The 14,988-nt window shown below is 41.6% G+C and overlaps 1 protein-coding gene and 1 pseudogene across 4 annotated transcripts in view; both read left to right on the forward strand.

Moving 5' to 3' along the window:
• OR5M13P (olfactory receptor family 5 subfamily M member 13, pseudogene) lies at positions 401 to 1,338 on the forward strand (annotated as a pseudogene).
• LOC781635 (liprin-alpha-1-like) overlaps positions 7,617 to 14,988 on the forward strand; it is an 11,127-nt gene continuing 3,755 nt past the window's right edge. For 2 of the 4 annotated variants that reach the window (XM_059880590.1, XM_059880587.1), the window contains exons 1-3: positions 7,617 to 9,644; positions 10,115 to 10,279; positions 11,379 to 11,480. In XM_059880590.1, the coding sequence (XP_059736573.1) occupies positions 10,169 to 10,279; positions 11,379 to 11,480 (213 nt within the window). In that variant the 5' untranslated portion in view covers positions 7,617 to 9,644; positions 10,115 to 10,168. The remainder of the gene's footprint in view (positions 9,645 to 10,114; positions 10,280 to 11,378; positions 11,481 to 14,988) is intronic. The other 2 variants (XM_059880588.1, XM_059880589.1) reach the window with 2 other exon arrangements.

Below are 14,988 nucleotides of genomic sequence, written 5' to 3' on the forward strand. Positions count from 1 at the left end.
CAACTCGAGCCACCAGTGAAGCTGAAAGGAATTCTACTTTTAAAGTTAAATATTGAAAACATTAATGCATGATTACTAGGTGATTTCTGCTTTTTAAAAAAAGTTTTTATGTGGACCATTTCTGAAGACTTTACTGAATTTCCTATAATGTTTGCCAAGAGGCATGTGATATCTTAGATCCCTAACTGGGGATCAAACTTATCCCCTGCGTTGGAAGGTGAAATTTTAACCACTGGATTACCAAGGATGTCCCTTGAATTATTTCTTTATGCCATAAGTATTTACAAGTTTGAGAGGAGTAGGCATCTGATGAAATGATGTGAACAATGGAAAAACGATGAAAGATAAATTCATGTTTATTTCCTTTATGTTAGATCTCACTGGAAGCTGAGCAAACACAATGTTAAAGGAAAACTATACAGAGGTGACCGAGTTCATCCTCCTGGGACTGACAGATCGAGCTGACTTGCAGCCTGTCTTTTTTGCAGTCTTCCTAGTCATCTACCTGATCACAGTCATCGGCAATGTAAGCATGATTTTGCTAATCAGAACTGACTCAAATCTTCAGACCCCAATGTACTTCTTCCTCAGCCACCTCTCCTTTGTAGATCTCTGTTATGCCACCACTGTCACTCCTCAGATGCTGGTTCATTTCCTATGCAAGAGGAAAACCATTTCCTTCCTTGGCTGCTTTATACAGTTCCACTTTTTCATTGCCTTGGTGATTGCAGATTATTATATGCTCACAGTGATGGCTTACGATCGCTATGTGGCCATCTGCAAACCATTGTTATATGGCAGCAAGATGTCCCGAGGTGTCTGCCTTTCTCTTGTTGCTGCTCCTTATTCTTACGGCTTTGCAAATGGTCTTGCCCAGACCATCCTGATGCTTCGTCTCTCCTTCTGTGGACCCAATGAAATCAACCACTTTTACTGTGCGGACCCACCTCTCCTAGTCCTGGCCTGTCCAGATACTTACGTCAAAGAGACTGCCATGTTTGTAGTTGCTGGTTCCAACCTCACGTGTTCTCTCACCGTCATCCTCATCTCCTACATTTTCATCTTTAGAGCCATTCTGCATATCCGCTCTGCAGAAGGGAGGCACAAGGCCTTCTCCACCTGTGGGTCCACCTGACAGCTGTCACTGTCTTTTATGGGACACTTCTCTGCATGTATCTGAGGCCCCCTTCTGAGACTTCTGTAGAACAGGGCAAACTTGTAGCTGTTTTTCACATTTTCATGAGTCCTATGCTAAACCCTTTGATCTACAGCCTTCAGAACAAAGATGTTAAAAAGGCAATAAGGAGAGTGATTCAAGAGAAATTTTTTGTCAAATAGAATAGACATTTTGGTCACAGGTATGTAACATATACATAGTCTCTGATCAGTTAGTGAGCACTTTAACAAATCATTTTGTCTATTGACCATTCTTAACTTGTATAATTCACGAATAAGACTTGGAACAATGTTTTTAAATTGTTAGCTGTGACTCAGTGTATTAAAATAATACTACATATAAATTAAAACACAAGACCAAATAACATTATTATTGCTGTATAAAATAAATAAAGGAGAGATTATTCTATCCATGTTACTCAAAAAGGTACAGACTTTTAACAGATAGAACTAAAAAATGATGTTAAGGGAATGACAATGTTTTAGATTTCCAGGGCTTAATGGGTTTTCAATTTATTTTCTAGGAACTTGTCAACCTTGTATGTTTATTTGTCTGTTGGTTTGTTTCTTTTGTTTTCTATTATTCAAATTTTATAGCAATGAAGATTTTGGGGAATCTCAGGTTATTATTCCAGGATATATTTTAGATCATAATACTGGTTGAATAGAATTCTCATTCATAAGATTTTTTATGTAAATGCAAATATTTACATTATTGATTGATGTAAATTGAATCAATTAATACTGATTCGAATATTTTTTATTATTCATTTTACCTGTTTTAAACTAATTTACATCCCTATCATAAAACTAGTTTTGGAGTTTCACTTTTTGTTGTTATGAATGATTTCCAATACACAACCAAATTATAAACTAATATAAAGAACACCAGGGTCAGTATAACTACAAATTAATATTTTTAAGCATAGCCACAATTTTTATTTTTAAATTTTTAGTTTATTTTAGAGCAGATTTGATTAACAATATTGTGTTAGTTTCAGATATACAGCAAAGTGACTCAGTTATAAATATCCATATATCTATTTTTTAAAATTGTTTTCCCATTTCTGTTACTACAGAGTATTGAACAGTGTTCCCTGTGCTATAACAGCAGGTCCTTTTGTTTCCTACATTTTAGAAACTCAGATCCCACACCTCTCCATGTCATGGACACTACTGCTCATCTTTGGCATCTCCTCCTGAGGCATATCCGGGAAAAGACTATGATGTTGAAAAGTGCTTAAATGGGAACTGAGCAGAGTAGGGTCCTATTAAGTCCATGTAGTGAATTTTCTTTTTTTCAGATCTTCAGTGTCCTTACAGATGTTTGAATTTTCACATATAAAAATGGAGAAACATGATGTGGATTTGCCTATTTATTTTTTTGGTAATTTAAAAAAAAAATTTAGGCCAAATTATTATGACACGTCAAGTATTGAGCTAGTATAATTCCTTTTAACATTTATAGTTTCCTTCCCTTCTGTGATGTATAAAGTCTAAAAGTCAAATTTGTCTGATATTCACATATATTAGGCAGTATTTTTTGTTTGTTTGTTTATGGCTATTATGTATATTTTGACTTTTATTTTCAAGTCGTGAGTCCTTTTAATTACTGTGTTCTCTATTTTATTGTGAATATTGGCACTTTTGAATATTTTCTAATAATTAACTTATGCTGTTCACAAACTACTTTATGTGTTTTTCCCTTTACTTACTGTGAATTAAATCAAATTTTAAGTTTGTTTTCTTTTTACTCCATGTTTGAATATGACATGTTCTATTACCACTTTTAATAAATTCCCTTAAATTGTATATGCATACTTGTCTTAACTTAGTCTTCATTATTCAATGCATCTACTTTGATTTTAAATAATAAAAGGGCCTTAGAATATTTTAATTATGAATAAATCCTGCTTCTTACTTATAAACTATCATTTGAAGGTTGGGAATATATCTCTAATAACAAATTTTCAATAATGAAGTTTAAATATTATTTATATTTTATGACTAAAATTATAATTATATCAAATTTTGACTCCATGTCCATGTTCTTTTAACTTTAGTGACATTTATCAATGTTTCTCTCACAGTTTTCTTGCTCTCACTCTTTGTTTATGGCTTAGTTTTCTTTAGTTGATGTAAACCCTTAATCACATCTGTCAGTAGAGTGTCTCTCTTTCCACTTATCTGAGAATATCACTTGTCCATTCTCAAAGAATTCATTTGGGTATGCATGTACAAAAACAGTTACTTGCCTAGAGGACTTAAAGTATTTTATTTTCTGTCTTCTTTTATCTTGTTTATACAGACTGACACTCTACCAGATTATTTGGTATTTTTCTATGGGTAATGTATTATCTTTTTAATTATCAATTTTCAGTTTCAATGTCAGTTGGATTTAGTTGTATCCACCCTTTAGTATTTTCAGTGCCTCCGTGGCTGATTTCTTAAAGTCATATTCTCTTAGGATATATTCTCACAATATCATATAACTTTAATTCAGATAAATTTTGCAACTGCCGTTTTAATATTATCAGTGTGATTGACTCATATATTATCATCAATATTCTCAACTTCGTGAGGACCAGGTCAATAAACCATATCTACTGCCTCTGTTATTCTACTATTTGTTGCCTCCAGAGTGTTTTTAATTTCATTTATTGCATTATTCATTATATATTGACTCTTTTTTATTTCTTCTAGGTCCTTGTTAAACCTTTCTTGCATCTTCTCAATCCTTGTCTCCAAGCTATTTATCTGTGATTCCATTTTAATTTCAAGATTTTGGATCAATTTCACTATCATTATTCGGAATTCTTTATCAGGTAGATTCCCTATCTCTTCCTCTTTTGTTTGGTTTGGTGGGCATTTATCCTGTTCCTTTATCTGCTGAGTATTCCTCTGTCTCTTCATCTTGTTTAAATTGCTGAGTTTGGGGTGTCCTTTCTGTATTCTGGCAGTTTGTGGAGTTCTCTTTATTGTGGCTTTTCCTCGCTGTGTGTGGGTTTGTACAGGTGGCTTGTCAAGGTTTCCTGGTTAGGGAAGCTTGTGTCGGTGTTCTGATGGGTGGAGCTGTATTTCTTCTCTTTGTTCAGTTGCGCTCCTTTCGAAGAGTTGGGTTGCTTTTCTGGGTGCCTGATGTCCTCTGCCGGCATTCAGAAGTTGTTTTGTTGAATTTACTCGACGTTTAAATGCTCTTTTGATGAATTTGTGGGCGAGAAAGTGTTCTCCCCGTCCTACTCCTCCGCCATCTTGGCCAGCACTGCCTTAATATTTTTTTTTAGTTGATGTGTGTGGGTGATGAGTTGTCTCATTTCCATTTGCCCTCAAAGTCTCTATTTTGCTTTCACTTTCGAAGAGAGTTTTTGTTAGATGTAGAATTCCAGGTTGGTGGTTATTTGTTTTTCAGCATTTTACAGATGCCAGTCCATTATCTTCTGACTTCCTTGTTCTTGGAAAGTCAGCTCTCAGTGTTGTTGTGCCATTAAAAGCCACACCCTTTTTCCTCTGAGTGCTTGAACATTTGCTTCTTGCCTTAGGCACCCGCAGAGCTGCTGAAACCAATTTGTGGTTTTCATTTTTGACTCAATGGTCTGATTCTTGAACCAACTCTTACCACTGTCCCTGTCAGTCAGTTCAGTCGCTCCGTGTCTGACCCGTTGCAACCCCATGGGCTGCAGCATGCCAGGCTTCCCTGTCCATCACCAACTCCTGGAGCTTGCTCAAGCTCATGTCCATCGAGTCAGTGATGCCATCCAACCAGCTCATCCTCTGTCGTCCCCTTCTCCTCCTGCCTTCAGTCTTCCCCATCATCAGGTTCTTTTCCAATGAGTCAGCTCTTTGCATCAGGTGGCCAAAGTATTGGGGCTTCAGCATCAGTCTTTCCAATGAATATTCAGGACTGATTTGCATTAGGATTGACTGACTGATTGGATCTCCTAGTAGTCCATGGGGCTCTCAAGAGTCTTCTCCAACTCCCCAGTTCAGAAGCATTGATTCTTTGGCATTCAGCCTTCTTCATGGGCCAACTCTCACATCCATACATGACTACTGGAAAAACCATAGCTTTGACTAAATGAACCTTTGTTGGCAGAGTAATGTCTCTGCTTTTTAATATGCTGTCTAGATTTGTCATAGGTTTCCTTCCGAGGAGCAAGCATCTTTTAATTTCACCATCTGCAGTAATTTTGGAGCCCAAGAAAATAAAGTGTGCCACTGTTTCCACTGTTTCCCCATTTATTTGCCATGAAGTGATGGGGCTGGATGCTATGATCTTCATTTTTTGAATGTTGAGTTTTATGCCAGCTTTTTCACTCTCCCCTTTCACTTTCACTAAGAGGCTCTTTAGTTTCAACCCCTGGAGGCATTTCTTATTCCCCTTTCTGTCTTTTCTCCACCATGAGGGTCCCCATTTATAGTTTTTAACAACATAGTTTAACAACAGATTCCTTCAATACATTCTATCCCTTTTCCCTCTTATATATATATTGTAACCGATCCGTCCTTCAGTTCACTGATCGTCTCTTCAGCTACGTCCAATCTGATGTTAAGCCCAGAGACTGAGTTCTTAAATTCAGTCACTGTTATTGTAAAGTTCTAGATTGGTTTTGATTCTCAGAAATTTTTCCTTTTGCCAAGTATATTTTTGAACAGGTGACATTTGCATCTGATACCTCTAGCATACCTCTGATACGCTGATATATATCTCATACCTCTGGATCTGGTTCAGTTCTTTTTCTCTTGGTCCTGTTTGTTGTTACACCCTCTTTTGCTTCTTTGGTTGCATGTTGGACATTATGTTTGGAAAACCCTAGACGTTCTGAGTGATGCTGCCTTCTCCAGAGTTTCCTCTGACGCAGACCTCCAGTGGGGACAGAGCTGTCTGTTCACTCAGGGCCTGAGGGACTTGAAGCTTGGGGGTCCTTTTAAGCTCAGTCTCAGTAGCCTTCACCCACCTTCCCCCCAGACCCCAGGGAGGAGCTTTCCAGCGTCTCCAGTGTCTGGAAGCCTGGGGTGCCTCCCAGGGTCCCGCGTTCTCGGCAGGTCCTGAAGCCCACCGTCTCTCCTGAGCACCACGAGGTGACTGATAGTCAGCGCTCAGCCGGTTTGGGCAGAGTGTTGGGTACGTTTTCTGACATCCAGACTGACTCGTCAGGCCTGCGCTTGACTTTTTGTCTCCACAGCCCAAGGAACCCTCCAGAGCTGTGTTAGCCAGCCCCCTCTGCTTGACTTTTTCCCTTCCTTTTCTTCACAGAGTCAGCTTTGCTCAGATGCCCCGAGGGAACGAGCGGCCCTCTCAGTCTCCAGCTCCCTCACTGAGCTTCGCTTTTGTTTGAAATCTTGGATTGTGGCTGCCTAAGGACCTCTTTTAAACCTTATTTAGCTTTTCTAACTCTTGGTAGACTGACCTACAAGATGCTTGCGTCTGTCACTGGAAGTGGAGACACCCTGGGGGGGGGGGTCTTCTGTCATCTGAAGCCACATGTAACAGTCACAGTAATTGTCTTGATCAAGTTTATTTGATACCAGGGAAAACAAGAACCAGGGGTCCTTGCTTGGTACCCATGGTTGTGTTTCTGGTCAGAGTCCCCAGCTTGCCTGGGCTGTTTCAGTGCCACGTGAACTTGGGAAGGAGGTGGAGCAGGCGGCCCACGTGGCCTGGAGACAGAGGAGCCGGTCTCCCCTCTGCCCTTGCCCCTGGCGGCCCAGGGCAGGCCTTGTAATGCCGGGCTGCTGGTGGTGGAGGCCAAGGCTGAGGAGGGAGGGGTTACATGACCTGTATTCTGTGACATGGTCACATGTGGGTTTTCTTTTTCAGTTTGAAAAAATGACTGCTTTTAGTCTTCCCTCCAGTTTCACTTTAAGGTGGAAAATGAAGATTTTATTCGTAAAGTTGAGCACAGTGACCTTACAGTCTTTTTGAAAGCAACAGTTGATGTTTTAAGAATACATCTCAGAGAACTCCAGTAGATAAAGCTAAAAAAAGAGAACGTGTTCAGAGTGAACTGTGGGCGGGACCCCAAACTGTACCCTGTCTCTCCCAGAGTGTGTAATTGGTGAGATGGGTGGATATAGGACCCCAAGCACCCTGGGGACCGAGGTCCTCAAATGACAGCAGAGGTCCGGGCTGAGCCAGGAGCAAGTGGCCTGTGGAGAACCGCGAGGGTGGGAGTGGAGCCAGGAGAGGGGCGGGAGACTCAGGCGGGGTCTGGGAGGCGCTGGCTGTCGTGGCTCGAGGCAGGGACACCCCTGAACCTCCACCATGCAGTCCCCACGGGGCAGAGTCGTCTGGCAGCCGAGGGTCGAAGTAAAGAGGGCGAGTTCACAGCAGGTTGAAGGAACCCCTGTACTCACTGTGGGTTCATTTTAAGTGCCTGGAGTGAAGTTGGTCAAGCCCTTGCTGAGCTCGAGTGAGGGAGTCCGACAGGGAGGACCGAGCTCAGGGTGAGAGTGAGGGGCAGCTAGCGTGGTGAGTCTTCCTCAGCTGAGTGGGTTCTGGGGACGCCCTTGAGTTCAGGGCTGCCCTTTCAGTAGCCTCACTGGAGGCTTGTTTGGGGGGTAGAGGGGGCAGAAGCCCACTTAGAAGACGTGCTCATTCCCAGGGGTGGTGGTTTCTGAAGGAGTTTATACTGGTTGGTTCGACTGTGACCCAGTACCTTGCAGGGTCGTGTTTGACAGGGGGCCTGAGCTGTGGGCACAGCCTGCCTTCTCCTGCACTCTGCACTCAATTGTTGTCTTTTTGGCAGCCCCTCCCCCCTCTCTGCACCCTTGACAGTGGACCTGAGCCCAGCCCCCTGTTGCCACGGAGCCCCTTGTGACCGAGTGGGTTCCAGTTCTGGGCTCCTGGGAGATGTGCTGGAGGCGGAGCCTTCATGCCATTTGGTGGTCATAGTGTGAGAGCAGTGGTCATAGTGTGAGAACGGTGTGTGTGAGAGTGGTGTGTGAGAGCAGTGTGTGTGAGAGTGGTGGTCGTAGTGTGAGATTGGTGGTGATAGCTCGGTAGCCGAGGTATCCTACCATGAAACAGCGGTTGCCCCCGAGTGGAGGGCTGCCCCTATCCGCGAGGATGGGTCGCAGAAGGGCCCGCCTTTGGGCATTATTCCAGCACTGCAACCCCAAGGCAAAGGCGAAGACTAGGAAGGACTTGGCCTCGGCCCACGTCCTGGAAGCAGAGCGGCCTGACGTGAGAGCAGCCGGGGGCTGGGCCCGTCAGATTGGCCCTCACCCGGCGAAGCATTGGGGCTGTGTTTCATTTTGTTAGCATGGTTGTGGGCCCTGCCGGCCAGGGCATTCTGGTCTTAGTGGGCAGGATCGACCCCAGCAGGTTTACCTTGTAAGAGGTTGTGCAGTTGCTGCATGGAGGATGGGCGGGGGCCCCACAAGAAGGGAAACACTGGCTGGAGAAGTCACTGGGGCAAATGGACTGAGCTATAGAGTCAGTCCTTGAAGCAGAAAGGATAAGGCCCTTAATGTCTCCCTTCTTGCAAAGAAAGGATATACGGGCTGGAGGAATCTCTGGGGCATGAGGATCGAGCTAGAGAGTCAGTCCTTGAAGCAGAACGGCTAAGCCCATTAATGTCTCCCATGTTACAAAGCACAGACCAGTGTGTCCAGTATTTTAATGACAGGTACCTACTGTTTACGTGTATGACATACACCCTCATAGCTACACATGTCTACTGCATGCCTCTTACAAGTGCTGGGCACTGGTCTGGGTGCTGAACACTCAGTATGTAGTAGTGGATACGTAGCCCAGGATTTTTTTAATTTCTGCAAAGAAAAATAGAAGAACGAAAGACTCCGTGTGGTTCAGTTTGAGCAAGTTCACCACGTGGACGGCCCCGCATGCACGCAAATTGTGGTAAAGTACATATAACATAAATTTAACATTTTAACCAGTTGATTGAATGACTGGGTGGCTTCTGTGGAGTCAGGCTAACAGATGGCTTTGAGGTGCCATCCGCCTTTTTCCCAGAGGAACACTCCAAAGCCTCGTGGCCTTGTAGACCTTCCTTTTTTTCTTCACTTTCCCCAGTGGCTCCAGGTCTGTGTGTCGTTTAAGAATCTCTTTATCCACTTTGTTGTTAGGTTTACGTTTTGGAAAGTTTCTCAAATGTCCCTGGGTCTTGAGAAGGCAGGCTTGGATTCCAGGTTCTCTCCTGCCACGTGCCTGCCAGGTCGAGGTGGAGGCTGAAGGCCGGTCTGAGTTGTGGTGGTCTGTGTGGTCTTGGGGTCAGTGGACCCCTCTTCTCTGGAGGGGCATGGAGATCCTTTGTGTGGAGCCTGGAGAGACTTGACAGGGTCAGTCTTCACAGTCTCGCTCTCTTTTTAATTTATGTTTGCATTTAGTTTCTCATTTAACTGTTTTCTAGGAATTTCCAACTCCCGAAGGATACACCTACAGGGAGCAGCTTCGTAAAAGCAAAGAGGAAATCGCTCAGCTGAAAGCTAAAAGAAACAACACCAGGGTCAGTAGGGGGATTCTCACGTGTTGACATTTGCCCCGCGGGGGTCACCGCTGGCCTCCGTGTGCTGTCTTTAAACTTTGTCTGATTTTCAAGTCATTTTCCACATCTTCCCACTGAACAGACCAGGGTGGATCAGTTCTGGGTTCTCATACCTTGCTTCAAATTTCTGATGAGAGCTAATGTAATTTTAGTACATATGAGGGGGGCGTTCTCTTAACTTACATTTTTGTCCACGCTACACTTTGTGTGGGATCTTAGTTCCCCGACCAGGGGTTAAAACCCATGATCCTTGAAGAAGTGTGGAGTCTTAACTACTGGACCCCTGGGGAAGTCCACTCTAACTTTCGACTGAACTGGCAGGATTCCGACGTGCCTTAGCATGTTTCCGGCTATAGCGTGAGGCTGAGAGGAGTTATCGGCCCGGAATTCAAGCATGAGGTTGAAGGTGTTCCTTTGGCCCTGCCCTGCAGCTGCTGCTGGAGCACCTGGAGTGCCTGGTTTCGCGATATATTCCACCCGTCGGGATGACAGCAGGCAAGCGGCAGGCGCAGTCCCCAGCCGGCATGAGGAGTGAGGTGGAGGTGCTCAGGGCACTGAAATGGCTCTTTGAACACCACAAGGCCCTGGACGAGAAGGTACCAGCCATCCGGCCATCCTGGATTTGTACACTTGCTGCCTTGTTAGGCGGATGATGCACATATTTATGTAACTAGTTGACTTTTGAGCGTCTTGAATTCTTGTATATACATTTTTTTTCTGTAAGAATTCAGAGTTTTATATGGTTAAAAAGCGTTGCCTGCATACATGCTCAGTCGTGTCCGAATCTTTGCAACCCTGTGGACTGTAGCCCACAATGCTCCTCTCTTCATGGGGCTTCCCAGTCATGAATACTGGAGTGGGTGGCCATCTTCTACTCCAGGGAATCTTCCTGACCCAGGGATCGAACCTGCCCTCTTGCATTGGCAGGCGGATTCTTTACCACTGAGCCACCTGGGAAGCCCCCAGTTAAAAAGTATTAGTTGGCATGAATGTCTCAAGATTTATTATATTCTGTATATCAATTTGCAGTTAAAAACTGGGTAACAATTAATTTAGGAGAACATTTTGTTCTCTCAAACTTAGAATTTAAAGCTGTTAACAAGCAGATTCTCTTGACGTTAAGATCAATGAGAGACATTCAAGGTATTCTGTGACAGTATCCATGTATTAGGGTGAGTATACACTAAGAAGTGTACTAACGTATATACACACATCAACACACAGTGACTCGGCCCCTTTTATTTGAGTTGAGAGCGTGATTACGAGTAGCACTCGAAAGGTGTAGTTTGTTAGAAGAAGAATTAGGTGCCACACATAAAGAGGTAAGTTTGATCAGTCTTTGTGTAATTTCCATGAAGGGTTTGTCATTTGAATCCTTTCATTTTAAAAAAGAATGAAGGCTGTAGTGGCGGGCATCAGATGTTATTTATCTTTCTGATTGAGGACCCGCCCACCAGGGTTATTTTAATGACTAGTAAACTAGACTTGTGGCTCAGAGTTGCAGGATCTCTTAAGTACCCCTTTGTCCAGTAGAAGACAAATTCTGACTCTAATCACCTGGTGGTATTCGGGATGGATAGCATCACCATGTATTTTCTTTTTATGTTGTGTTTTCAGTTTAGAGTTGAGTTTTCCAGGTGGAGTTTTGCTGTCTTTACTTATTTCTTTACTCTGATTCAATTTTTTTGGTTTTAGCAGATGATTCTTTCAGAGGAGAATAACCAGGAAAAGATACTAACGGACAGGGTGCTTGATGTACATCATGAGCAAGAAAACATGCCAAGCGCCAATGGAAAGGCAAGTCCTTGGTCTCGCTCTCTGTCTGGTTCTCGTCTTACCATCCAGTCTGTGCGGGGCTGTTGGGACCTCTCACCGATGCACCATGTAGGTCTGAGTGGCCAAAAAGAGAGAGATCAGAAGTAATAACCCTCATTCTTGCCATCTTATTTGTTAGAAGCAAGCTACTCAAGAGTAGAGGTTACACCATGCCATGAATACCATAGCTGGATCACTGGGTGTCATCTTAGAAGTCTACTAGATGGGTTAAATAAATAAGTATATTTATTTATGAATATATTTGAATAAATAAGAATACTATAAAATATTGTTATATGTAAAATCCTAAATTTTATTCATGAAATTATTTTTAAAAACCTATAAAATTATGCTACCAATGAAAATTCAAGACTAGAGGTTTTTTACTTCTTGCATATTTCATTCTTATTATACACTTTCTTCTACAAAGCAAATCCTGATTTTCTAGACACAAGGACTATAAGGATATCCCATTTACTTTATCATACATTAAGCACACAATAGCATCAGAATAATAACGTTATTACCAACAATGACATTACTAATTATCAATGCAAATATAATTAACAAAAAAAGTTATTTTTTTCACATGCCCTTCCATTTTCCCCTGTATTTTAATGCTTGTACTTTATCTATATTGTCTGAACATAGAACCATTACAAGCTATACTCTTTTTCAACTCTCATATAGTTTCACTCCACAAGTCACTTTATTGAAGCTCCACCTTTGTGCCTAGAATTTTAAACTATTTATTTCTCCAGTTATTTTTGGATGTGTGCAGCTTATTCTGTTGTTGATTTTCTCAGGAGGTGCGTGTGGAAGTTATTTTCCTTGAGTTCTTGGAAGACGATAACAATTTGCTTCTATCGTTAATACCTGAGTGTCAGTTTTTCTGGTATAAAAATTCGTGGCTCACATTTTCTCTCATTTGTATTTTCATTTCATTTTGGCATAAAAAGTCACTGCAGAATATTCTGATGACATCCAATTTTCTTTCCTCTTATAAGTTATGTTTTCTTTTTGTCTAGATGAACAAAGTGATTTTTTTTTGGATGTGGACCATTCTAAGAGTATTGAATTTTTTGGCAATACTGCTTCTGTTTTACGTTTTGTTTTGTTTGTTGTTTTTTTATGGCCAAGAGGCATGTGGAATCAGCTCCCTGATCAGGGATCAACCCACAGCCACTGCATTGAAAGGCAAAGTCTTAATCGCTGGACCACCAGGGAAGTCTCCCTGAGTGATTTTTTTAATTTTGCTTAAAGATCAGTAATTTTACAAGAATATGTTTGGTGTTGATCTTTCTGGTTTATAGTCTCAGGTATGAAATGAGTTATTTCCAGTTACAGTTTAAATTTTTAAATTTCCCAATTGTTTCTTAAAAAATATGGCTTTTAGTATTTATTTTTTTTACCTTGCTTTCATTTTCTTCTTCATGGATTCTTATAATCTGCAAGTTGTTTAAATTGACTGTTTCCCACATTTTTCACTTTTAGAAAAAATCTTTTTAATGACATTTTTTATTAAAAAATTTCCACTCAAATTCTATTTCTTTTAATTGTTATCTTTTTTTATTTACTCTTGTGTTTTCTCTAGTTCAGAATTTAACTGTGAATTCTTTGTCTTTTATTTTAAATTCACAAATTTACATTATTTGTGAGGGTTTTAATTTTTTTAAAAGTATTTCATTTTATGATTTTAGAGCACATGCTGGCTAATATTCTTCGTGCAGGAAAGGCAAAACCATAACTAGAATACAAGTTAATGCAGTTAAAAATAACTATTGACCTCTCCAGGATACAAAGGATCTAATATTGTCAACTTATCACTGAGCATGTTAATTGTCTCCTCTAGAGATCATATTATTTTGGAGACTTAGCTTGGATATCTGTGAATGTCATCTTTTGTGAAAAAAGTCTTTGCAGATGCAATTAAGTTAAGGATCTTGAGATGAGGACATTATCCTGGATTATCTGGGTGGGCCCTAAATCCAATGACAAGGATCCTTATAAGTGATACATGGAAGAGAAGACAGAAGATGATGAGACACAGGGAGGAGGCAATGCGACCAGCAGGACATAGACCCGAGTAGTACAACCACAATCTCAGGAGTTCTGACAGACACCAGAAGCTGGAAAAGGTAGAGCATGGATTCTCCCCTAGAGCCTCCAGAGAGAATGTGGTCATTCTGCCAACACTTTGATTTCGGGCTTCTAGCCTTCCTTATTGTGAAAGAATAAATACCTATTGCTTTAAGTACCAAGGTTGTAGTAATCTGCTTTGTAAATTCTAGAAATCTAATGTACCGCTTTCCTTTCCAGTTTCTAGACCCTAACCAAACAGCTAGGGCTTCCCTGGTGGCTCAGACAGTAAAGAATCTGCCTGCAATGCAGGAGACCTGGGTTCGATCCTGGTGGGAAGATCCCTTGGAGAAGGGAATGGCAACCATTCCAGTATTTTTTTTTTTAATTTTATTTTATTTTTAAACTTTACATAATTGTATCAGTTTTGCCAAATATCAAAATGAATCCACCACAGGTATACATGTGTTCCCCATCCTGAACCCTCCTCCTCCTCCCTCCCCATACCATCCCTCTGGGTCGTCCAGTGCACTAGCCCCAAGTATCCAGTATCGTGCATCGAACCTGGACTGGCAACTCGTTTCTTACATGATATTTTACATGTTTCAATGTCATTCTCCCAAATCTTCCCACCCTCTCCCTCTCCCACAGAGTCCATAAGACTGTTCTATACATCAGCCTGGAGAATTACATGGACAGAGGAGCCTGGCAGGCTACAGTCTATGGGTCACAAAGAATAGGACACAACTGAGAGACTTTCGCTTTCAACCAAACAGCTAAACTATTTTTTTGTTCTGGTTCTGTCTTTAGGGGAATTCCTTTTCACTACCCTTTTCAATCTCATTCCTGAATGGAATAGTAACACAACTGTAATTCAGTGTCCACACCACATGGTTAAGCAGCAAGGCCATTTGCATGGCAGCTAGTCTTTCTGCAGATCCCTTTCCTATTTAAATCCTCATTCAAGTGGGTGGCCTTTTTCATAAACTAATTAATGAGCTGCAGCAAGTATGTTTTGTCTTTTAATACCCAAGGAAGCTTGTGGATTTTTTTCCTTTGTAGTAAAGGTATGGGATACTAGAACATGTTCCTTATTTGGAGGAGATGCCTTCGTGTTTACAAATCACTGGTCTCCTGAAAGCTCCACTGACATTGCTAGCCCTTGCATCATCATGGGTTTTATCTCCTACTCTCTGGAGTATGTGTTTTACTAAGACTTGCAACAGACTTGTCACTTCAGACTCATCTTGTGATAACATTGCCTCTTCATTATACTGTTCCAGTTCAGAGAGTCCAGATCTAGATATTTCTGCTCCACTCTGATATATGAAAGAGGCAAAGAAGTTCACATAACTCTGGGGCAGAAACCATAAAGGTTTTGGTTATCCATCCAATCAATGCACGGTGATCG

The sequence above is a fragment of the Bos taurus genome, chromosome 23, assembly GCF_002263795.3.
Source record: "Bos taurus isolate L1 Dominette 01449 registration number 42190680 breed Hereford chromosome 23, ARS-UCD2.0, whole genome shotgun sequence".
Classification (NCBI taxonomy): domain Eukaryota; kingdom Metazoa; phylum Chordata; class Mammalia; order Artiodactyla; family Bovidae; genus Bos; species Bos taurus.